Source organism: Oncorhynchus gorbuscha, linkage group LG09 (assembly GCF_021184085.1).
Source record: "Oncorhynchus gorbuscha isolate QuinsamMale2020 ecotype Even-year linkage group LG09, OgorEven_v1.0, whole genome shotgun sequence".
NCBI classification, from domain to species: Eukaryota; Metazoa; Chordata; class Actinopteri; order Salmoniformes; family Salmonidae; genus Oncorhynchus; species Oncorhynchus gorbuscha.
In genome coordinates, this window is record NC_060181.1 from 31068868 (window position 1) to 31093287 (window position 24420).

Below are 24420 nucleotides of genomic sequence, written 5' to 3' on the forward strand. Positions count from 1 at the left end.
TGGGTTTATATGTTGTATTCTTGGGGTTTTTATTAATTAGGAGTGTGACCACTAGTGTTTAGTTTAGGCTTGGCCAAGTGGCTGAGGTCATTTACTACTGGAGTCAGCTGATTCTCCCATGTCCATGGGAACCTGTACCTTGATGCAACCTGTTATTGCCTTTCTTTGTATTTACCTCATATAAGACAGGGCGATTTTCAGTACCTGTCTTAGTGTTAGTCACCAGATAGGCTGTATTAGTTTCACTCAGTTTGTTGTTTTTTATTTTCAGTTATTTCATGTACCGCTATTTTCTTCATTAAAAGTCATTTGAACCTACAGTGGTTTGGGTGGTGACTCTCTTCAAACAGTGGTAGAGGAGTGTCTGGCTCTGGTTCCTTTGACCATCTGTTGTTTTGGCACTCCTAATGTCCCAAACACCCATTGTGTCTGTCCCGGTCCTTTGTAAATCCGGGGTCCATAAGTGCCTGATCAGAGAGCTTAATGGTTTTGATGGTTAGTAGGATTTCATCACCTTTTTTTCATTCAAAAGTGCTCCCAGTTTCCCCCAATCATGGAAAACTTTTGTAATGCAACTTTGTGGGATTAGTACACTTAATAAGGATAAAATTCATCAATCCCAGAACTGACAATTCTATAGGTGTCTGTTTCGGAAAAATGTCTTGGAGAGAGCTCGACCAAAACATCCGGTCGGAGACCGGAGGGAATCGATTCCCCATTGATTCGGTTAGACCAATAATCAATTGCGAATCAAATGACAAGACTCTAGACAACGTGTTATCCTGTATGCACTGCAACCTCGGCCTCATTTCCACATGTCCAATTCACTTTGAACAATCTCCACTCAGTAACTGTGGATATCTTTTTCCATTCTGTTATCTTTGCTATTCCTGGCTCCCTTCTAAAACTTCTCCTTCTGCTCTCCAACCTTCAAGCCGCAGTGAGGAGGGCTCTTCTGTCTGCCTTTTCCCCCTATCTGTCTGTAGCTCTTTTTCTCATGTTTCCAAATTTGAACTAAATGTCTCACTGTTTGGCTTTATCTAAACTCATGGATTTTTTAGAAAAACATGTCTCTGATGGCAATTTCTAAAGTCTAGGTCAGGTTAATTATAGGTATAGGTTAATTAAACTCCACTATAATTAATTTACCTTAAAAAAATACATAAAAAATGAATAAATATATATAATAAAAATATATATATACTTGAAAAAAGTATTACCTATGACCACAAATTCCTTATTCAAATGGCACCCCCCTGGCGTTGATCAGACCACTTGGGCGAGACATGAAAGCAGGTCAAAGGTTACACCATCCCCTTACATGTGTTCCATACCATATTAGACATATTAAAGAACCCTTTATCTTATTTTTTTTTAAATTGTTTAATCAAAACTCAGAAAATAAAACTCCTAATATTCCATATGTGAGTGTACCCCTTTAAGATATCTTGTCTCTGGGAACATGGAAATCCCCTTAAACCCAAAACATTTGCTACAAACAAAACCTAACCTAGTATAATAATACCCTCAAATAATTTGTTTTAAATGTCCTCAATGTTTCATGTAACTCATTCAGTTCTTTAAAGGATTGTCTCCCCAAAATGCTTTATACCCTGCCAATAAACTCAAACAATTGTGATAAATGTGCACTGTCCATTTAACATAATATAAACTCAGCCTGCAATCCACTTTGCGGGCTTTTCATTGTTCCCCATAATGAAAACAGATTCTAATGTTAGTATACCTTAACCTCCTGTTTAACTTCAAATGGTGTTATCTGAACAATCAAACCAAAATCAATAACCGGGAAATATTGTAAAACGATTTTCAGCTACTTTAAAAAATATATATATATTTGGAACTTTTTTTTCCTGTAAAGTGACTCAAAGCTATAATGCACGCATTTTCCCTCTAAATGACACAACCAATTTTATCTGTCATAATTTGAGAACGTTATTGTGTAGTCAACGTAATTACGCAGTTTGACCTTCCAACTTCCTCGACCCCAAAATGTAAACGTACCATGTACTTCGCTAAATTCATAAGAACATTTCGATGGGCACAAATCTATCGTAATTGTCTCTTCATTATTATTTAGAATTCATCAGATTTAGATAACTGTCTCATTCCATGACCCAGCACCTTTAAAAAAATAAAATAAATACGACTCCATTCCCAATAGGCTATTCCAGTGATAATTTGGGAAACACAATATATTACATAGAAATTCCCTCCCCATTATCACGAACGAATTAGTCTCTCAATTCAACCTAAACAAACTATCAAAACGTTCAGTCATATCTTGAACAAATACTAATAACCGTATCAATCCGGGCAAAACCCATAAATATTTGAATTACAATCAGAATGAATTTTTGTCTATCGATGTCAAGGCTGAGAAACGAACCCCAGTCCCCCGCATCGAAGGCAAAAACATTACCCCAACACCATTCAAATGATTGAGTTTCCCCGCCAATAACCATACGATTATAATTGTCTATACTAGCAAACTCCGGCACCGAGACAATTCCCAGAAAACATTACAATTCAAAGGCCCAAGCTTTTCCCCAGCGATGTTTCTTCTTATTCTCCGTTTTAGCGTCTCCAATATCAAACCAGGCTCCCTGTCGACTGGGAGCCCGTTGGGCGCGGCAATGCTGCCTTCTTCTGTCCACTCCCTGTATAGCTTTTCTCCCCGCTTCTACCACCATTTATTCCTAGGATGTATGTAAACAGTATTCTTTATACTGTGATAGACATAGTTCCAACCAGTCAGTTGGCCTATCACAGTAGAGGCTGGGCATGGTTTAAACTTGCTCAGCCTATTGCAGGTGCTCAGGCGGGTCCCCGCCTCTTGATGCTTCTGTTGATAGATGTAACTATTGCTGTGAAGAACATCCATGCGCTCATGCTCGATACCGTTATCTCGCACCTGGCTCCTGTTATCTAACAAAAGGCAGCTTGTTCTCGCAACAACCCGCTCTGAATGTGCCCCCCTCAACTCCTTGAACAGTTCCTGTCTTCATGCTACTCTGTATTTTTCCATCATGAGAAAGGCCCATGGCCCTGAAACTGTTAACAATGTTTCAAATCAGCTATGTTGCATAACACATACATACATCCAGACAAGCCAACAGCAGATAATATTCAATCATATATATGGTAATGGACTATAGTGCAGAACACAGAAACCTCATATAATGTCATAACTTGCGCCAGGTTACATACAGTTGAACATGTTATTACTCCAACTTCGTGAAAGCGACAAACTGACACGTTTTCATTTTCGTCACAAACAACTTTATATGGAAGGAGACCCTTTGAGTTCACGGCCAGCACATGCGCAGTTCGGCGCGAGACGACCTTTAGACCCGATGACATGTTTCTACACGTGAATTTAGCTAGCCAAAGCCACCATGACATTACCTAAAAGTGTGATCGGGGATTTCTATTGGAGAAGAGTTTTAGCTAACATGCATGCCTTACTGTCTGTGAAAATGTACAGTTTTTCGAACTCACTTCACTCATCCATAGAGTTGCGCTGCTGGTGCTGGCACATGCGCAGATCAAATACACCGCTGCAGTCGACGTGGCCTCAAACCAATCTTTGATTGTACGATTTGCTTCAATTCTGTAATCACAATCTAGTCTAATTGGTATCAAGATTTTAAATGGGTGTACATCGCACAATGTGACGTGATAATCATAACAGACGTAATCCTAGTGCTGACTGATTAGCCGAAATGTAGGTTGTTTTTCGGTTAATTGACAGACATCTGTTCAATTGTTTTTTCTGTGAGCTCAATGTGCATACCAGATCAAGCCCGAACTGTGCGATGTAGTAGGGCGTTTCCAACAGGCCAATATTAAACACAGTTTAGCGCAGAAAATGTAATTAACTACCATGATCATAATCCATTTTGCGCCTACTTGTCGGTTCTGTGTTTCTTTCAAGCCTGCTACATTAGGTTAGTGTAGGAAAGAGAAGGGGAGGGAGAGCAGAGACAGATGCATGCTTGATCGAATGAGGGATAGACAGCAGTTGCTTTGCGAGGTATCTACCTGAAAATACATGATCTATAGGCCTTATTTACATTGAAGAACATCAAAAATTGTGATATTGTCAGACAGCATAGGCAGCAGCTCTACAGAGATGATGATTTGGTATTAAATAATAAAGTAATAAAATAAAGCAAATGTAATATACACAACAACTGAAATATTTTATAAAGTAATGTAATGTGAATAAATGATGGTTTATAAGTGATAAGCAGTCACTACCGTCAAGGGACTTTTATGTATTGTTTTATTCTGTGTTATTACAGCATTCAACCCACATAATGCATAGTGCATTTAGTGTGGGCCAATTGTGCGCCGCCCTATGGGTCTCCCAATCACGGCCAGATGTGATACATCCTATTGCACTGAGATGCAGTGCCTTATATATGTGTATGATATATAACTATCTATTATGTTAATTTATTTTTGAGTACAGACTAGCTAAAAAAGTGAAAAGAATAAAGATCATTTTCTGGTAAAAAAAAGTGAAGGTCCAAAATCATAGGTTTGGGCAGCCCAAATCAGATTTTCTTTTAATAAACGAATTGGTCTTTTGACCAATCTGATAAGCTCTGAGAAAGATCTGATGTGAAAAGATCCAATGTGATTGGTGGAAAGGCCGACAAGTGGTGGGAAAAAATCTAAATTGGGCTGCTTGTTGAAACACATCCTTACTGCCTTGTGTAGTTGGTATATCAGTTGGGTGTATGTTTGGCTGTGTTTAGACACACAGTCCAATTCTGATTTTTTTCCCTCACTAATTGGTCTTTTGACCATCAGATCAGCTCTGAAAAATAGTTCTGAAAAAGAACAACTAGCGTGGGAAAAAAATCTTAATTGGGTTGCCTGTATGAAAATGCAGTCGTCATCACTGTTTGCTTGATTGATCATGTTCAGCTGCATGTCATTGTGATGTCATAACGATAGCCCTCTTGTTTAGATGAATTTCTTAACTCTCTGATTGGGAAGATCTCAATTGCTTACTCTTCGAGTCCTCTCTCCTTGTCTCTTTCTCAAAACCCATTGGATGAGAAAGCCAGAGTTCCCGCCCCTCTTATCGGCTTCTTCAATGGGTTTTGAGAAGGAGGTGAGGAGAGAGAAGCAATTCTCCCCTTAACTTCTTCCTTCCTCCATCCTTGATTGATTTAAAATCTGTTCTCTCAACAAAGACATAAAGCTGAACGTGATCAATCAATGAGCCAGTGATTGAATGGCAGTTGCAGGTTCAGGCAATAAATATACTCCCAGCAAGTATGGCAACTAAGCAAGGCAGTAAATCACAGTGGGCTTAAGGGTTCAACTTGGCAACTATAGTGGTGGCTTGTCTGTTGGTACTTAGATATGGCTTTTGGAATTAATTTGTGGTAAGAGTCTTTGAACAATGTGTTGTTGATCTACTACATGGGTCCTGCTTGACCTTTTGATGTTCTTAAATTTCACTTGTGTTGCACAGGCACTGAATTGATTTTCTTTACAGGATCGTGTTGCTTTGCTCCATATTCTCAGAACATTTAAGATCTGCTTGTGCTCCACATAGTAAGGCATAAACAATACATTGTGTTTTTTAGTTGAAGATCAGCCTTAAAATTGTGGCGACTCATAATTCCCTTAATCTGTTTAGATGCCCGGAGATTAAGAGGCTACATGTATTCTGGCTCTTCCCAAGTGGAAGATGAACAGAAACAACCAGGTGATGGCTATCCTCAGGGTCCAATCAAACCAACTTTTAGTACTTCAAGATCTGTCCAGAGTGATGCTACTCCCAGAGAGACTGGCCCCAACACCCATAACCAGGAACTATCCCGCAGAGGCTCTGCTTCAAGCGCTATCCAGCCTGCCCCAAGAATGTTAGGCCTCTCTGGCTCTATAGCCAGTAGAATCTCTGTCAGCCACAACAAGCGTCACACCCGTGCCAGTATAACCTCAGGCCAAAGTGTCACCAGCCCTAGTGCAGTGAAGATGGTTTCAAGTTGGGAAGCAAAAACCTTTCCATTACAGCCTCGTTCAAGCAACTCTGGATCTGTTCAGAATTTCCTGGGAAGCCATTTATTCAAAGCAACCCCCCAGAATTCTGTGGCACAAAGTGGAATCTACCAGTCCGCAAGGGAAATGGCTTCCACCCCTTACCTTCAAGCTCCCTCACGTGGTTCTTCAGGAACTTCATTTAGACCAGGTCCTCTGCATTTTGGGTCTACTGAAGGTGGGAGTGCAACAAATGCGTACAAGCCCAGCTTCTCTCAATATGTCAAGCCATACCAGAGTAGATATGCCTCCGCCAGTAGTGGTTCAACTTCTAGTCAATATGCCCAGAGTATAGATGTTTCCTCCAAAAGCAGCAATATCCCTATACTTAGCCTGGGGTCTAGCTCCAGTCTCTTTACCCCAAGTTCTACGCCTAGTAAAAACTCTTATGGAACCTACAAGCCTGGCTCTACCCTTGGTGCAACACCACGCCAGAGCATGTTTACCTCTAACCAGGGTGGCAGTGCTTCAATCTACAGCCAGAATGTCCTTGTTGCCAACCAGATGCCAAGCAGCACTACACCTGCCGACAGCAACCACAGACAAGTCTCTGGTCAGGTGGGGGACTACCAGCCTAGTTATGTTGCAAGTAGTGGGCCAATCTCCATCCTCTACAGTTCTGCCCAGGCTGGCAGTTCTTCAACCTATGTCCAGAAACCAAGCACCTCTAAACCTGCCCCCAGGCAAAGCTATCAGCGCAGCTACACTCCCAATACTGTGAAGTCAATCCCTAGCTATACCAGAGGACCTACCCAGAGCAGGACCAGCAGTACCACCACACCTCAAAGTGTTGTTCTGGTCTACGTCTACAACATCCCAGCACGCTACGGTGGCACTCGTATCAGTCGGCTCAAAGACAGTATTCATAGTGGGCGTAGTGCCTCCACTAGCCACTCCAAAACCAGCTCAAGTGTTAACAAGCCACAGCAAAACCACACTCCACCTGCCAAACAGGAGGGTCCCAGCACGCCCTACGTCCAAGTCTCACACTCTACTAGATGGGAGCCCAGAAAATGACTAAGTGAGAGCTGTAACCACCAGTTGAGGTGATTGGTGTTTATTTTTATGCTACTTAGCCTGTTAGGTTTACACGGGCAGCTTATTGATCTTTTTGCCACTCTGCTCTTAAAAATTGGGGGGTTAGTAATCAGAATTGGGCAGCCTGTCTTCATGTTTGCTTGTTAATGATCTACTGTTTATCTTCTAGGTGCTGAGACCATGAAGTGATGCCAGGCGCTGTACTTCAATGGTTTTAATAAATAACGCTGAATCTTATCCAAGTTCAGTCTCACTGTTGTATCCATTAAGTTTCTTTTTACTGGCATGTCTGCTTGGTCCAGCAGGACTTTTTGAATGCTGGCATTTGTTAAGATGTTGCATGACTGGACCTCTACAATGAGCCTGAAGCTGTGTTGGGCTTAACATTTGATGTGTGATAGGACCAGGGATTGAATCACATGATTCAGAATGCTAGATGTTACATACTCTGAACATTTTCTTGGAACAGCAATTACCTTACCAATCTTAATAGCAATATTATCTATGTGTTCTGACCATGATAAAGCTGCATCCAACATGATACCTTGTAGTTTCGTTTTTTTCACTTGCTCTACATGTCTTCTATTCAATAAGGGATCATCAGCAAGCATATATCTTCAACCAAATACAATACATTTAGTTTTAGAAAAGTTCAACACAATTTGTTCATATCAACTCATTCAGACACCATTTCTTAGGTCACTACTCAGTACATGTGTTAGCTCATTACATTCTGATGCTGCGGTATACATCGTAGAGTCATCAGCATATATTACTACTCTTGCTTTGTTCATTACTGGAGGTAAAGAGAAGTGGGCCTAGGCAGCTTCCTTGAGGAAGATCACAGCGTATATCTTTACTGTTAGAAAAGCTACCATTAAAGAACACCTTTTGCCTTCTCCTGGATAGATAGCTTTTCATCCAAGAGAGCTGCAGACTTAACATATTTGAGTTTACCTAGTAACAGTTCATGATCAACATCAAAAGCAGCACTGAAATCTAGCAACACTGCATCAACTAACTTCCTGTCATTGTAGTGGAAAATCGGTTCAAATATGACACAATGAACTTTGAATTCAATTATAGACTTTTAATACAAGAGTATAACAAGCCGGAGTGCCCCGCGGGACCCACCCCTTTTCCAGAGCCCTGGCTCCAGTATTTATCCACATATTGCATATGAGCCCATCCCACATGTAAATTACGTGCATCCTGCTTGTTCAGCTCAATAACGCCCATACCTGCTTTCTGTCCGATTATCATAAGACCCTTGCTTTGTTCCTGCACTTAACTAAATGCATTCTTTTGTTTGTGTATTATCTAGGATCAGCAGACTGTGTCTCCTCAGTTTCTAGCGTGTCCAGCTATACTAAAAATACTATACATTCCTCTGTTTTACAGCCCTATGTTTTGGCTCTGCACTTAGCTCAAAAATATGCAAACTATGTCTATTGGTCATCAGTTAGTCATTTGACTGACCCCCTCCTTTGTATATCCCTCCGGCCTTGGTATGTCCAGCTATCCTGGCAGCTATGTCACCTTCCCTTCATGTAGTCTGTTTTTAGTGTTCAGCTATTCAATACATCTTATGCATTTGTCTATGTGTTATATTTGCAACCACATCATCCATACTCTTTAACCAATGATCTGTCATTTGTGCTAAGGCCATATTCGTAGAATACCCTTTGAATGCATGTTGGAAACCTGTTATCAGACCATTACATGAGAAATAGTCCTTGATTTGTACAGATACAATTTTTTTCAAATTGACTGGACACAGGCAGGAAGCTTATATGATGACTATTAGGACCAGTGAATGCAGCTTTTTTATCCTTAGGTAGTGGAATAACCTTGGAATCTTTCCAGACTTCTGGGAACACCCCATACATCAAACACTTATTAAACATTTTAGAGATTAGGGTAGATAGTTGGTTAGCTGTAACTCTAAGCAATTTGGCATGAAGATTATCTGTACCAGGTGAATTGTCATCCGAAAGAGACAACAGCATCCTTTCTACTTCTTCCCTTTCTACTTGGTGAAATTTGAACATGCATTGCCTGATACAATCTTTTATAAGGGTATATGACATGGAGCCATCAGTTGGAATCATAGCATTCCTCAACTTGTCCACTTTGCCTGTAAAATATTCATTAAAGTAATTTGCGATGTCTGGTTTTGTAATAAACATACCCTCAGATTCAACAAAAGAGACAGACATGTTTCCCCTGAAAGCATGATTCAGGATCAGCATCTCCAACTGGAGCATCAAGCAAAGGCATCATGCTTAAAGCATTCACATACCTTAAGGGAAGATTTCGGCAGTACCTGCATGGTTAGTGAGAAAGTCCATATTGCAAATGTACGGTCCCTTACTAGACGTCCGAAATCGTTTGTAAAATTTGTGGACGGCGTTGGGCCGAGCGGCAGGGCCGGACCTACCAGGAAGTCATCAAATGAACTTTGTCGGATATTCGGTTTCCGTTTTACAAAAATAATAAGATTTAGGTCATTTTTCCGCTGTCCCGGAAATTCCCACAAGAGGGCATAAGCAATCATATTGCTATTGGACAAAACATCACGATTCACGACGGGGCCTTATCTCGAAAACTGAAAATATTTAGAAGCCGAAACTCGGTGAGCGTAGGGGCGGCATAATGGGCAGTTGGCCCCGAACAAGATGGCGTCTAGGCCTCAACGGTTTTTGAGTTATGGCAATTTATCTGGGATTAAAGGTCCAAAATTAAAATAGAGAAATTATTTTTCCACTTCACGTCAAAGTCAAGGAGCCTCCGGTGTCAATAAAAAAGAACCAGCCATTTATCTATCGTCATTTTTTTCCAACGGTTACAGATCCAGTTGCAGGATGTTCTTACGAATCTTTTTAAAGTGTGCTGCGGAGCTCTGCGAGATTTCTGTGATTTTCTATGATTTTCTGAAATAACACACACTCACTAAACCCTCCGTAAATAACTCAGTTCTTAACGTAAAGACTTAAAACTCAGGATTCTGTAAAGGCATATCCCAATCATGCTATGAGTTTATTTATAGCTTCCTGTGCCAACCGGAAGTGCCTTTAATGGTGTCACAGTGGCAGTTTCCAAGGGTTAAAAAGGTCAGATCTTTTCAAAACTTCATATGTGTGACTAGGCAACCCGCATGAACTGTAAATCAGTCATTTTTCCCATACAATTTCAAAGGAAAACTAAATCACACAGACACACAACTTGTAAGGAGGGACGTATTGGGGTGCGCAGAGACTGACAGTGCCTGCAATAGTTAGCTTTGTTCGAGCTAAAAAAGAACCGTCAGACCTAGAGTTCCGAAACTTTAGAAACCTGTTCTAGACCTCAGGTCGATAGTGCGTGGTGAGTTAGGTGGCTCTAGAACGTTCTCGGACCGAGAAACAGCCTCGTACATTTGCAATGACTTCAATTCATTTTGACCATTACGAAAATGGCGACATTTAGAAAAGTCTCAGAGACACAAGACTAGGTGCATTGAAACCGGCTCGGCCCATAGAGACGGACCCCAACGTTTCTGTCCAATAGCTCATTCAAGGACCCCATAGCAAGGCATGGAAAAAGTGGATTTTCAGCACCAATTAGGGTTTTACTCGGGCACCGAAGGACCTATCGAGCCGAAACTCGGGATTCGGGGTCGCCTCACATAGGCCTTCACATAATGTCCGACCTGGACCCGCAGCTAGAACGTAACTATGTGTTTTACGTTTTTATTATGTTTTAAACTAAAGGCGCTGTGAATTATGGGCCTGCTCTGACATATATGATAGTTGGCTTCTAAATGAGTTGGAAAAAGTGGGTTTGGTGTCAATTGGTATCAGTTTGGTGTCAAAATGACATCTAATTGACTGATGGACACTGACTTGCTAGTTGACTTTTGTACATTTGCAATATGTTTAAACGGAGAAGGACCATCGCCAAAATGGCATTCTGAAATCAACACAAAAAATGGCATCACCATAGTCTCCAGACTGTGCCGAGTTCAACGAGACGCCCGCTTGATCGTAGCTCGCTCTGAGTGCAGTGACCTTGAAAAAAGCAGAACCAAAATGAAGCCTGGCCCTCAATGTCATTTGCTTTTGGGTGACAGTGAGAGAACCGTTAGGGTGAGAAGCACAATTCGACCTCAGGTACGTTCCTAAGGTCCTCCCGATCCGTGCAAGCCTAACGTTGACCGTGTGGCATTAACCCTTAATAGTTAAAAGAAGGTGTTTACTTCAAAGAGTTTGCATTGACTTCTCTCCCCATAGGAATACATTGCCTGCACCCCTAAATTCAACCTGAAGTCTATATGGGTTATGAATGCCTTATGAACCTGTCTTTGATGACAGTCCATCAGGCCAGTATGAGGTCTACCTGTGTTGATTCTACGCTTCCTGGACCAACCGGAAGTGGTTAAAATCACCCTAAAAGTGTTTTTCCATTACCTGCCTGCAGTTTGATAGACATAGTGCATTCAACCCTGTGTAAATCAGTCAATTCTTAACGTAAGGACTTAAAACTCAGGATTCTGTAAAAGCATACCCCGGTGAGGATATGTGTTGACTTATAGCTTCCGGTGCCAACCGGAAGTGCCATAATTGGTGTCTCTTGGGCTGTTTCGAGGGGTTAAAAAAGTCAGATCTTTCCAAAACTTCATATATGTGATTAGACAACCCCATGAACTGTAAATCAGTCATTTTCCCCATAAAATTTCAAAGGAAAACTAAATCACACATACACACAGCTTGGAAGTAGGGACCCATTGGGGTGCGTAGAGACATACACTGCCTGCATTAGTTAACCTTGTTGGAACTTTTAAAGAACCGTCAGACCTAGAGTTCCGAAACTTTAGAATCCTGTTCTAGACCTCAGGTCGATAGTGCATGGTGAGTTACGTGGCTCTAGACGGTTCTCGGACCGAGAGCAAGTCATGGAAAAAAGTGGATTTTCAGCACCAATTAGGGTTTTGCTCGGTCACCAAATGACCGATCGAGCCGAAACTTGGGATTCGGGGTCGCCTCAGCTAGGCCTACACGTAACATAAGAAATGGACCCGCAGCTAGAACGTAACTACGTGTTTTATGTTTTTTTTATGGTTTGAACCAAAAGCGTTGTGAATTTTGGGCCAGCTCTGAAGTATGTGATAGTTGGCTACTAAACAGGTTGGAAAAAGTGGGTTTAGTGTCAGTTTGTATCAGTTTGGTGTCAGAATGATATCTAATTGACTGATGGACGGTGACTTGCTGGTGACTCTTGTCCATTTGCAATATGTTTAAACAGTGAGGTACCATCACCAAAAGTGACATTCTGAAATCAACCCTAACGAGCCATTGAGATGAACCAGAATCACTGCCCAACCATCCCGAGTTCATCGGGCCAGTCAATTTCACATTCCTGCAGGATTTTTATAGCATGACAAATTCGTGATGGTACCTGCCCATTGAACCATATTGCAAATGCACAGTGACTTTGCAAAAGTGAGAAAACATAAACAAATGGACATGATGAAATCAACACAACGAGTGATGGAAAGGTACAACTCTCACTGCTCGGCCATCCTGTGTTCATCAGGCCAGTCAATTTAGCATTTTTGAGCATGTCAAATTTCATATGGTAATTGTCCATTGAACCATATTGCAAATGCACGTGCACTTGCAATATGATTCTATAGTGAAAAAACATCACCTAATGGACATGATGAAATCAACACAACGAGTGATGGAAAGGAACAACTATCACTGCCCGGCCATCCTGTGTTCCCATAGCGGGCATTAATATCAGAATGACCGGTAAATGCATTCACAACCATATTTTTATTTTTGGGTTACCAGGTGCTTATTTTCAATCACCAGTTGCACAACAATGCGTATCCATCAGAATATTTTAAACAGTCCATCAAGCACTCAGGACTGCCCCCATAGATAGAGGGCCTTAGTAGGGTACTCCCATAGCGGGTATGGATAATAGGAGTCCCGGTAAATGCATTTACAACCATATTTTAATTTTTGGGTTACCAGTTGCACAACAATGCACGTGCATTTGCAATATGATTCTATAGTGTAAAACCATCACAAAATGGACACGATGAAGTCAACATAATGAGCGATGGAAAGGAGCAACTATCACTGTCAGGCCATCCCGAGTTCATCTGGCCAGTCAATTTTGCATTTCTGCAGCATTTTTATAGCATGACAAAATCGTGATGGTACATGCCCATTGAACCATATTGCAAATGCACAGTGACTTTGCAAAAGTGAGAAAACATCACCAAATGGACATGATGAAATCAACACAACGAGTGATGGAAAGGTACAACTATCACTGCTCGGCCATCCTGTGTTCATCAGACCAGTCAATTTAGCATTTTTGAGCATGTCAAATTTCATATGGTAAATGCACATTGAAACATATTGCAAATGCACGTGCATTTGCAATATGATTCTATAGTGTAAAAACATCACCTAATGGACATGATGAAATCAACACAACGAGTGATGGAAAGGTACAACTATCACTGCTCGGCCATCCTTTGTTCATCAGACCAGTCAATTTTGCATTTTTGAGCATGTCAAATTTCATATGGTAAATGCACATTGAAACATATTGCAAATGCACGTGCATTTGCAATATGATTCTATAGTGAAAAAACATCACAAAATGGACATGATGAAGTCAACATAACGAGCGATGGAAAGGAGCAACTATCACTGTCAGGCCATCCCGAGTTCATCTGGCCAGTCAATTTTGCATTTCTGCAGGATTTTTGAGCATGTCAAATTTCATATGGTAATTGTCCATTGAACCATATTGCAAATGCACGTGCACTTGCAATATGATTCTATAGTGAAAAAACATCACAAAATGGACATGATGAAGTCAACACAACGAGTGATGGAAAGGAACAACTATCACTGCCCGGCCATCCCGAGTTCATCAGGCCAGTCAATTTTGCATTTCTGCAGGATTTTTGAGCACGTCAAATTTCTTATGGCATTTGGCCCACAAAATACATTTCCAATATGAAAAACCCCGGTGGAGCGGATTCGCCCCCTGTTGGATTTTTAAAGTGTTACAACTGGCAATTGCCATATGGCATTTGCAATACACTTTGCATGAATCAACGCCGAATTGGGTGGTATTGGCCAATGTGTATATGGTTTGTCCGATGCCAATGACTTGCCATTCATTTTTGTCCAATACAGGGGGGTATTCCCTTACATCTGTAACAGACTTCTTAAAACACGGTATGATGCAAGCAGCACAACACATCAATAATAAAAATACAAGAATTAGGGTCAGAAATCCAGTAACCGCCATACCAGTGTACTTACCAAACCAGGCTCCCAACCAAGAGAACAGTCCAGACTCCTCCACCCCCGCCATGGTCTTCATCTCAGCAGATAGATATACTACCATGTCTATTCTGTCTGGCAACCCTAGATGTGGCCTCCAGCTGTTCAGACATACCAGTGAGTGCATCACAGGAGTAATTCACAAAACGCTGTTGATTATAGTAGATATAATTAATCCATGCAGTCTGTCTTGCATCCACTATGGCTGGACCTATAATAGGTAGTAAGTGCCAGAGTCCGTCATTCCTACCCAATGCCTGAAATTCATGAGGAACCCCAACAGGCAACCCCAACAGATTAGTGTGTATGTCAACTACATCCTCCGTCCATGGAGCACTACATCTATGTCTCCCATGGGATGTAATGTTTTCAGGCCCCCTGGATACAGAACCCAACAGCTGTTCAGCAGTAAAATCAACAATGGTCAGTGGAATTATCAAACTGGTCAGAGCACACGTACCTTGCCAGTCTGCTCTAAGAATGGGTCTCAGTATTCTTGTGGGTCCACATATCCACCACACATCAGCCAGACCACTAGTTTTGTTTTAGGCCTGCAACTGGCCAAGTGGCATTGATGGTCATGTTACTACTGCAATCAGCTTCAGGCAATCTCCCATAGTCCATGCCACTACCTGTACCTGTGATGCAACTGTTATTGCCTTTCTTTTCAGGGTCTTAGCTGTATACCTCATATAAGACAGCCACAAATTGTCCCTACCATCAAAACCAGTCTCAGTGCCTAATTGATCAATAGATGAATCGTCTCTAACGTTAATTACCTGATTGGGATTTGACACAGTGGTGGTGGGTGGTAGGCTCGATCCAGGGGTGGTAGAGGAGTGTGTCTGGCTCTGGTTCGTCTGGGACCTCTGTGGTTTTGGCAGTACCTTAATAGAAAACACACCCATCGTGTCTGTCCCGGTCCTTTGTAGTCCGAGGGTGTAAGTGCCTGCATCAGAGAGCTTAATGGTTTTGATGGTTAGTAGGATTTCATCACCTTTACAGAGTTCAACAGTGCTCCCAGGTTTCCCCCATATCATGGAAAACCTATCCGCCTTTGTGGGATCCCCTATACTACAAGGATACCCTCTTCTCCAATCCCAGAACTGACCCAAGTTGGCTATCATGCAATCCCCATACGGACACCCTCCCCCATTTGATACCTGGCTCTGCCCAGGTAACAACCTTACCTACTCTAAATAATGACTTAGGTAAGATTAGTATTATCCTTATGTTCTGACATTATTATGTAGTATCGCCCCTTTCATTCTCCACATGTCCAATTCTTCCTTTTGTCTCCACTCAGTAACTGTTATCTACACATTCTGTTATCTTTGCTCGTCCTGGCTCCCTTCTAAAACTTCTCCTCTCTGCTCTCCAACCTTCAAGGTCTCTGCAGTGCGGAGGAGGGCTCTTCTGTCTGCCTTTTCCCCCTATCTGTCTGTAGCTCTTTTTCTCATGTTTCCAAATTTGAACTAAATGTCTCACTGTTTGGCTTTATCTAAACTCATGGATTTTTTAGAAAAACATGTCTCTGATGGCAATTTCTAAAGTACTTATATAGGTTAACCTCTTGGTCCTACCTGGCACGCAGGCGTCCCATCTAGACCTCTGGAAATGCAAATGCGCTACGCTAAATGCTAATAGTATTAGTTAAAACTCAAACGTTCATTACAATACACATGCAGGATATTGAATTAAAGCTACACTCGTTGTGAATCCAGGCAACAAGTAACATATTTTAAATGATTTTCGGCGAAAGCATGAGAAGCTATTATCTGATAGCATGTAACACCCCAAAAGACCCGCAGGGGACGTAAACAAAATAATTAGCATAGTCGTCGCTACACAAACCGCACAAATAAAATATAAAACATTCATTACCTTTTGTCACGCCTTGGTCATTGTATCTTGTGTTTTTGTTATATGTTTGGGTAGGCCAGGGTGTGACATGGGTTTATATGTTGTATTTCGTATTGGGGTTTTTATTAATTAGGAGTGTGTATTAGTAGGGGTGTGTCTAGTTAGGCTTGGCTGCCTGAGGCGATTCCTAATTGGAGTCAGCTGATTCTCGTTGTCTCGGATTGGGAACCGTATTTAGGCAGCCTGAGTGCGCGTTGTATTTCGTGGGCGATTGTACCTGTCTTAGTGTTAGTCACCAGATAGGCTGTATTAGTTTCACTCGTTTGTTGTTTTCGTATTTTCAGTTATTTCATGTACCGCTATTTTCTTCATTAAAAGTCATGAGTAACCTACACGCTGCATTTCGGTCTGACTCTCTTCAAACAGCGGACGAAGTTCATTACACCTTTGACCATCTTTGTTGGCACTCCTAGATGTCCCATAATCACTATTGGGTCTTTTTTTTCGATTAAATCGGTCCATATATAGCCTAGATATCGATCTATGAAGACTGTGTGATAAACGGAAAGAAATAGCGTTTCATAACGTAACGTCATTTTTTTTCATTCAAAAAGTCGACGATAAACTTTCACAAAACACTTCGAAATACTTTTGTAATGCAACTTTAGGTATTAGTACACGTTAATAAGCGATAAAATTCATCAGGAGGCGATGTCAATTCTATAGGTGTCTGTTTCGAAAAAATGTCTTGGAGAGAGCTCGACCAAAACATCCGGTCGGAGACCGGAGGGAATCGATTCCCTTGATTCGGTTAGACCAATAATCAATTGCGAATCAAATGACAAGACTCTAGACAACGTGTGGAAGCTGTAGGCACTGCAACCTCGGCCTCATTTAATTCGATTCACTTTGAACAATTCCTTGAAGTCGCGGATGGATATTTTTTTCCATTTTCAGTGATCAGATATTCCTGCACTTTTCGATGAAACGCACGTTCTGTTATAGCCACAGCCGTGATTTAACCAGTTTTATAAACGTCTGAGTGTTTTCTATCCACACATACTAATCATATGCATATACTATATTCCTGGCCTGAGTAGCAGGGCGCTGAAATGTTGCGCGATTTTTAACAGAATGTTCGAAAAAGTGGGTCGACTTAACAGGTTATTTAAACTCCACTATATAATTAATTTACCTTAAAAAAATACATAAAAACTGAATAAATATAATAAAATATATATATATATATTTTTTTTTTAAAGTATTACCTATGACCACAAATTCCTTATTCAAATGGCACCCCCCTGGTGCTGATCAGACCACTTGGGCGAGCCATGAAAGCAGGTCAAAGGTTACACCATCCCCTTACATGTGTTCCATACCATATTAGACATATTAAAGAACCCTTTATCTTATTTAAAAAAAATTGTTTAATCAAAACTCAGAAAATAAAACTCCTAATATTCCATATGTGAGTGTTTTAGATATCTTGTCTCTGGGAACATGGAAATCCCCTTAAACACAAAACGTTTGCTACAAACAAAACCTAATAATTATAATAATACCCTCAAATAATTTGTTTGTTAAATGTCCTCAATGTTTCATGTAACTCATTCAGTTCTTTAAAGGATTGTCTCCCCCAAAATGCTTTATACCCTGCCAATAAACTCAAACAATTGTGATAAACGTGCACTGTCCATTTAACATAAAATAAACTCAGCCTGCAATCCATTTTGCGGGCTTTTCATTGTTCCCCATAATGAAAACAGATTCTAATGTTAGTATACCTTAACCTCCTGTTTAACTTCAAATGGTGTTATCTGAACAATCAAACCAAAAATCAATAACCGGCAATTATTGTAAAACGATATTCAGCTACTTAAAAAATATATATATATTTGGAACTTTTTTTTCCTGTAAAGTGACTCAAAGCTATAATGCACGCATTTTCCCTCTAAATGACACAACCAATTTTCTCTGTCATAATTTGAGGAACGTTATTGTGTAGTCAACGTAATTACGCAGTTTGACCTTCCAACTTCCTCTACCCCAAAATGTAAACGTACCATGTACTTCGCTAAATTCATAAGAACATTTCGATGGGCACAAATCTATCGTAATTGTCTCTTCATTATTATTTAGAATTCATCAGATTTAGATAACTGTCTCATCCCATGACCCAGCACCTTTAAAAAAATAAAATAAATACGACTCCATTCCCAATAGGCTATTCCAGTGATAATTTGGGAAACACAATATATTACATAGAAATTCCCTCCCCATTATCTCAAACGAATTAGTCTCTCAATTCAACCTAAACAAACTATCAAAACGTTCAGTCATATCTTGAACAAATACTAATAACCGTATCAATCCGGGCAAAACCCATAAATATTTGAATTACAATCAGAATGAATTTTTGTCTATCGATGTCAAGGCTGAGAAACGAACCCCAGTCCCCCGCATCGAAGGCAAAAACATTACCCCAACACCATTCAAATGATTGAGTTTCCCCGCCAATAACCATACGATTATAATTGTCTATACTAGCAAACTCCGGCACCGAGACAATTCCCAGAAAACTTTACAATTCAAAGACCCAAGCTTTTTCCTCAGCGAGGATTCTCCTTATTCTCCGTTTTAGCGTCTCCAATATCAAACCAGGCTCCCTGTCGACTGGGAGCCCGTTGGGCGCGGCAATGCTGCCTTCTTCTGTCCACTCCCTGTATAGCTTTTCTCCCCGCTTCTACCACCATTTATTCCTAGGATGTATGTAAACAGTATTCTTTATACTGTGATAGACATAGTTCCAACCACAGTAGAGGCTGGCCGTGGTTTATCACAGTAGAGGCTGGGCGTGGTTTAAACTTGCTCAGCCTATTGCAGGTGCTCAGGCGGGTCCCCGCCTCTTGATGCTTCTGTTGATAGATGTAACTATTGCTGTGAAGAACATCCATGCGCTCATGCTCGATACCGTTATCTCGCACCTGGCTCCTGTTATCTAACAAAAGGCAGCTTGTTCTCGCAACAACCCGCTCTGAATGTGCCCCCCTCAACTCCTTGAACAGTTCCTGTCTTCATGCTACTCTGTATTTTTCCATCATGAGAAAGGCCCATGGCCCTGAAACTGTTAACAATGTTTCAAATCAGCTATGTTGCATAACACATACATACATCCAGACAAGCCAACAGCAGATAATATTCAATCATATATATGGTAATGGAATATAGTGCAGAACACAGAAACCTCATATAATGTCATAACTTGCGCCAGGTTACATACAGTTGAACATGTTATTACTCCAACTTCGTGAAAGCGACAAACTGACACGTTTTCATTTTCGTCACAAACAACTTTATATGGAAGGAGACCCTTTGAGTTCACGGCCAGCACATGCGCAGTTCGGCGCGAGACGACCTTTAGACCCGATGACATGTTTCTACACGTGAATTTAGCTAGCCAAAGCCACCATGACATTACCTAAAAGTGTGATCGGGGATTTCTATTGGAGAAGAGTTTTAGCTAACATGCATGCCTTACTGTCTGTGAAAATGTACAGTTTTTCGGAACTCACTTCACTCATCCATAGAGTAAGGGGTGCGCTGCTGGTGCTGGCACATGCGCAGATCAAATACACCGCTGCAGTCGACGTGGCCTCAAACCAATCTTTGATTGTACGATTTGCTTCAATTCTGTAATCACAATCTAGTCTAATTGGTATCAAGATTTTAAATGGGTGTACATCGCACAATGTGACGTGATAATCATAACAGACGTAATCCTAGTGCTGACTGATTAGCCGAAATGTAGGTTGTTTTTCGGTTAATTGACAGACATCTGTTCAATTGTTTTTTCTGTGAGCTCAATGTGCATACCAGATCAAGCCCGAACTGTGCGATGTAGTAGGGCGTTTCCAACAGGCCAATATTAAACACAGTTTAGCGCAGAAAATGTAATTAACTACCATGATCATAATCCATTTTGCGCCTACTTGTCGGTTCTGTGTTTCTTTCAAGCCTGCTACATTAGGTTAGTGTAGGAAAGAGAAGGGGAGGGAGAGCAGAGACAGATGCATGCTTGATCGAATGAGGGATAGACAGCAGTTGCTTTGCGAGGTATCTACCTGAAAATACATGATCTATAGGCCTTATTTACATTGAAGAACATCAAAAATTGTGATATTGTCAGACAGCATAGGCAGCAGCTCTACAGAGATGATGATTTGGTATTAAATAATAAAGTAATAAAATAAAGCAAATGTAATATACACAACAACTGAAATATTTTATAAAGTAATGTAATGTGAATAAATGATGGTTTATAAGTGATAAGCAGTCACTACCGTCAAGGGACTTTTATGTATTGTTTTATTCTGTGTTATTACAGCATTCAACCCACATAATGCATAGTGCATTTAGTGTGGGCCAATTGTGCGCCGCCCTATGGGTCTCCCAATCACGGCCAGATGTGATACATCCTATTGCACTGAGATGCAGTGCCTTATATATGTGTATGATATATAACTATCTATTATGTTAATTTATTTTTGAGTACAGACTAGCTAAAAAAGTGAAAAGAATAAAGTTCATTTTCTGGTAAAAAAAAAGTGAAGGTCCAAAATCATAGGTTTGGGCAGCCCAAATCAGATTTTCTTTTAATAAACGAATTGGTCTTTTGACCAATCTGATAAGCTCTGAGAAAGATCTGATGTGAAAAGATCCAATGTGATTGGTGGAAAGGCCGACAAGTGGTGGGAAAAAATCTAAATTGGGCTGCTTGTTGAAACACATCCTTACTGCCTTGTGTAGTTGGTATATCAGTTGGGTGTATGTTTGGCTGTGTTTAGACACACAGTCCAATTCTGATTTTTTTCCCTCACTAATTGGTCTTTTGACCATCAGATCAGCTCTGAAAAATAGTTCTGAAAAAGAACAACTAGCGTGGGAAAAAAATCTTAATTGGGTTGCCTGTATGAAAATGCAGTCGTCATCACTGTTTGCTTGATTGATCATGTTCAGCTGCATGTCATTGTGATGTCATAACGATAGCCCTCTTGTTTAGATGAATTTCTTAACTCTCTGATTGGGAAGATCTCAATTGCTTACTCTTCGAGTCCTCTCTCCTTGTCTCTTTCTCAAAACCCATTGGATGAGAAAGCCAGAGTTCCCGCCCCTCTGATCGGCTTCTTCAATGGGTTTTGAGAAGGAGGTGAGGAGAGAGAGCAATTCTCCCCTTAACTTCTTCCTTCCTCCATCCTTGATTGATTTAAAATCTGTTCTCTCAACAAAGACATAAAGCTGAACGTCATCAATCAATGAGCCAGTGATTGAATGGCAGTTGCAGGTTCAGGCAATAAATATACTCCCAGCTAGTATGGCAACTAAGCAAGGCAGTAAATCACAGTGGGCTTAAGGGTTCAACTTGGCAACTATAGTGGTGGCTTGTCTGTTGGTACTTAGATATGGCTTTTGGAATTAATTTGTGGTAAGAGTCTTTGAACAATGTGTTGTTGATCTACTACATGGGTCCTGCTTGACCTTTTGATGTTGTTAAATTTCACTTGTGTTGCACAGGTACTGAATTGATTTTCTTTACAGGATCGTGTTGCTTTGCTCCATATTCTCAGAACATTTAAGATCTGATTGTGCTCCACATGGTAAGGCATAAACAATACGTTGTGTTTTGTTGAAGATCAGCCTTAAAATTGCGGTGACTCATAATTCCCTTAATCTGTTTAGATGCCCAGAGATTAAGAGGCTACATGTATTCTGGCTCTTCACAAGTGGAAGATGAACAGAAACAACCAGCTGATGGCTATCCTCAGGATCCAATCAAACCAACTTTTAGTACTTCAGGATCTGTCCAGAGTGACGCTACTCCCAGAGAGACTGGCCCCAACACCCATAACCAGGAACTATCCCGCAGAGGCTCTGCTTCAAGCGCTATCCAGCCTGCCCCAAGAATGTTAGGCCTCTCTGGCTCTATAGCCAGTAGAATCTCTGTCAGCCACAACAAGCGTCACACCCGTGCCAGTATAACCTCAGGCCAAAGTGTCACCAGCCCTAGTGCAGTGAAGATGGTTTCAAGTTGGGAAGCAAAAACCTTTCCATTACAGCCTCGTTCAAGCAACTCTGGATCTGTTCAGAATTTCCTGGGAAGCCATTTATTCAAAGCAACCCCCCAGAATTCTGTGGCACAAAGTGGAATCTACCAGTCCGCAAGGGAAATGGCTTCCACCCCTTACCTTCAAGCTCCCTCACGTGGTTCTTCAGGAACTTCATTTAGATCAGGTCCTCTGCATTTTGGGTCTACTGAAGGTGGGAGTGCAACAAATGCGTACAAGCCCAGCTTCTCTCAATATGTCAAGCCATACCAGAGTAGATATGCCTCCGCCAGTAGTGGTTCAACTTCTAGACAATATTCCCAGAGTATAGATGGTGCCTCCAAAAGCAGCATCCCTATACTTAGCCTGGGGTCTAGCTCCAGTCTCTTTACCCAGAGTTCTACGCCTAGTAAAAACTCCTATGGAACCTACAAGCCTGGCTCTACCCTTGGTGCAACATCACGCCAGAGCATGTTTACCTCTAACCAGGGTGGAAGTGCTTCAATCTACAGCCAGAATGTCCTTGCCGCCAACCAGAAGCCAGGCAGCACTACACCTGCCGACAGCAACCACAGGCAAGTCTCTGGTCAGGTGGGGGACTACCAGCCTAGTTATGTTGTCAGTAGTGGGCCAATCTCCATCCTTTCCAGTTCTAACCAGGGTGGCAGTGCTTCAATCTACAGCCAGAATGTCCTTGCCGCCAACCAGAAGCCAAGCAGCACTACACCTGCAGACAGCAACCACAGGCAAGTCTCTGGTCAGGTGGGGGACTACCAGCCTAGTTATGTTGCAAGTAGTGGGCCAATCTCCATCCTCTACAGTTCTGCCCAGGCTGGCAGTTCTTCAACCGAGATCCAGAAACCAAGCACCTCTAAACCTGCCCCCAGGCAAAGCTATCAGCGCAGCTATACTCCCAATGCTGTGAAGTCAATCCCTAGCTATGCCAGAGGACCTACCCAGAGCAGGACCAGCAGTACCACCACACCTCAAAGCGTTGTTTTGGTCTACAACATCCCAGCACGCTACGGTGGCACTCATATCCGTCGGCTCAAAGACAGTATTCATAGTGGGCGTAGTGCCTCCACTAGCCACTCCAAAACCAGCTCAAGTGTTAACAAGCCACAGCAAAACCACACTCCACCTGCCAAACAGGAGGGTCCCAGCACGCCCTACGTCCAAGTCTCACACTCTACTAGATGGGAGCCCAGAACATGACTAATTGAGAGCTGTAACCACCAGTTGAGGTTATTGGTGTTTATTTTTATGCTACTTAGCCTGTTAGGTTTACACGGGCAGCTTATTGATCTTTTTGCCACTATGCTCTTGAAAATTGGGGGTGGAGGGGGGGGTAGTAGTATCAGAATTGGGCAGCCTGTCTTCATGTTTGCTTGTTAATGATCTACTGTTTATCTTCTAGGTGCTGAGACCATGAAGTGATGCCAGGTGCTGTACTTCAATGGTTTTAATAAATAACGCTGAATCTTATCCAAGTTCAGTCTCACTGTTGTATCCATTAAGTTTCTTTTTACTGACATGTCTGCTTGGTCCAGCAGGACTTTTTGAATGCTGGCATTTGTTAAGATGTTGCATGACTGGACCTCTACAATGAGCCTGAAGCTGTGTTGGGCTTAACATTTGATGCTTCATTCACCCCCTGCAGCTGGGGAGACCCAGAACACACTTCAGGTTCTAATGCACCTTGACTTAGTTTGTGTACATCACAACCATCAGTGGATTATATATTTGGTTTTTCTCCAGAAATTCAATCTCATATTTATTTGACCCCTGATACGTTGTCTTTTTATTTAATGCCAATGACCATGACATTTCTGCTCTTGATGTCCCCTTATGAGCCCTACATTTTGCCTTAATACCTACCATAAGCAAGACAAATGTATTCTGACTAGGAGTCACACATGGTCAGATGGGGAACTCCTGGCCCTAATTATGAGACCACAGTAATAAAATGGCAGTGTTAT

General features: G+C 41.5%; 2 protein-coding genes across 3 annotated transcripts; both read left to right on the forward strand.

The window, feature by feature from the left end:
- The first annotated feature begins 5262 nt into the window (after positions 1 to 5262).
- On the forward strand, positions 5263 to 7660 carry LOC124043390 (uncharacterized serine-rich protein C215.13-like). The gene is made up of 4 exons (XM_046361963.1): positions 5263 to 5423; positions 5537 to 5595; positions 5681 to 7127; positions 7289 to 7660. Exons 1-3 carry the CDS (start codon positions 5401 to 5403, stop codon positions 7096 to 7098), a joined length of 1500 nt encoding a protein of 499 aa, XP_046217919.1. The 5' UTR covers positions 5263 to 5400; the 3' UTR covers positions 7099 to 7127; positions 7289 to 7660.
- A 14001-nt stretch (positions 7661 to 21661) lies between these two features.
- On the forward strand, positions 21662 to 23926 carry LOC124043388 (uncharacterized serine-rich protein C215.13-like). Of its 2 annotated transcripts, XM_046361961.1 has the most exons (5): positions 21662 to 21822; positions 21936 to 21994; positions 22077 to 23371; positions 23679 to 23685; positions 23859 to 23926. In XM_046361961.1, the coding sequence occupies exons 1-4, from the start codon at positions 21800 to 21802 to the stop codon at positions 23682 to 23684; spliced, it is 1383 nt and encodes a 460-aa protein (XP_046217917.1). In that variant the 5' UTR covers positions 21662 to 21799; the 3' UTR covers position 23685; positions 23859 to 23926. The 2 variants fall into 2 exon arrangements, with proteins under 2 accessions (XP_046217917.1, XP_046217916.1); XM_046361960.1 differs by having other exon boundaries at positions 22077 to 23685.
- The last annotated feature ends 494 nt before the right edge of the window (positions 23927 to 24420 follow it).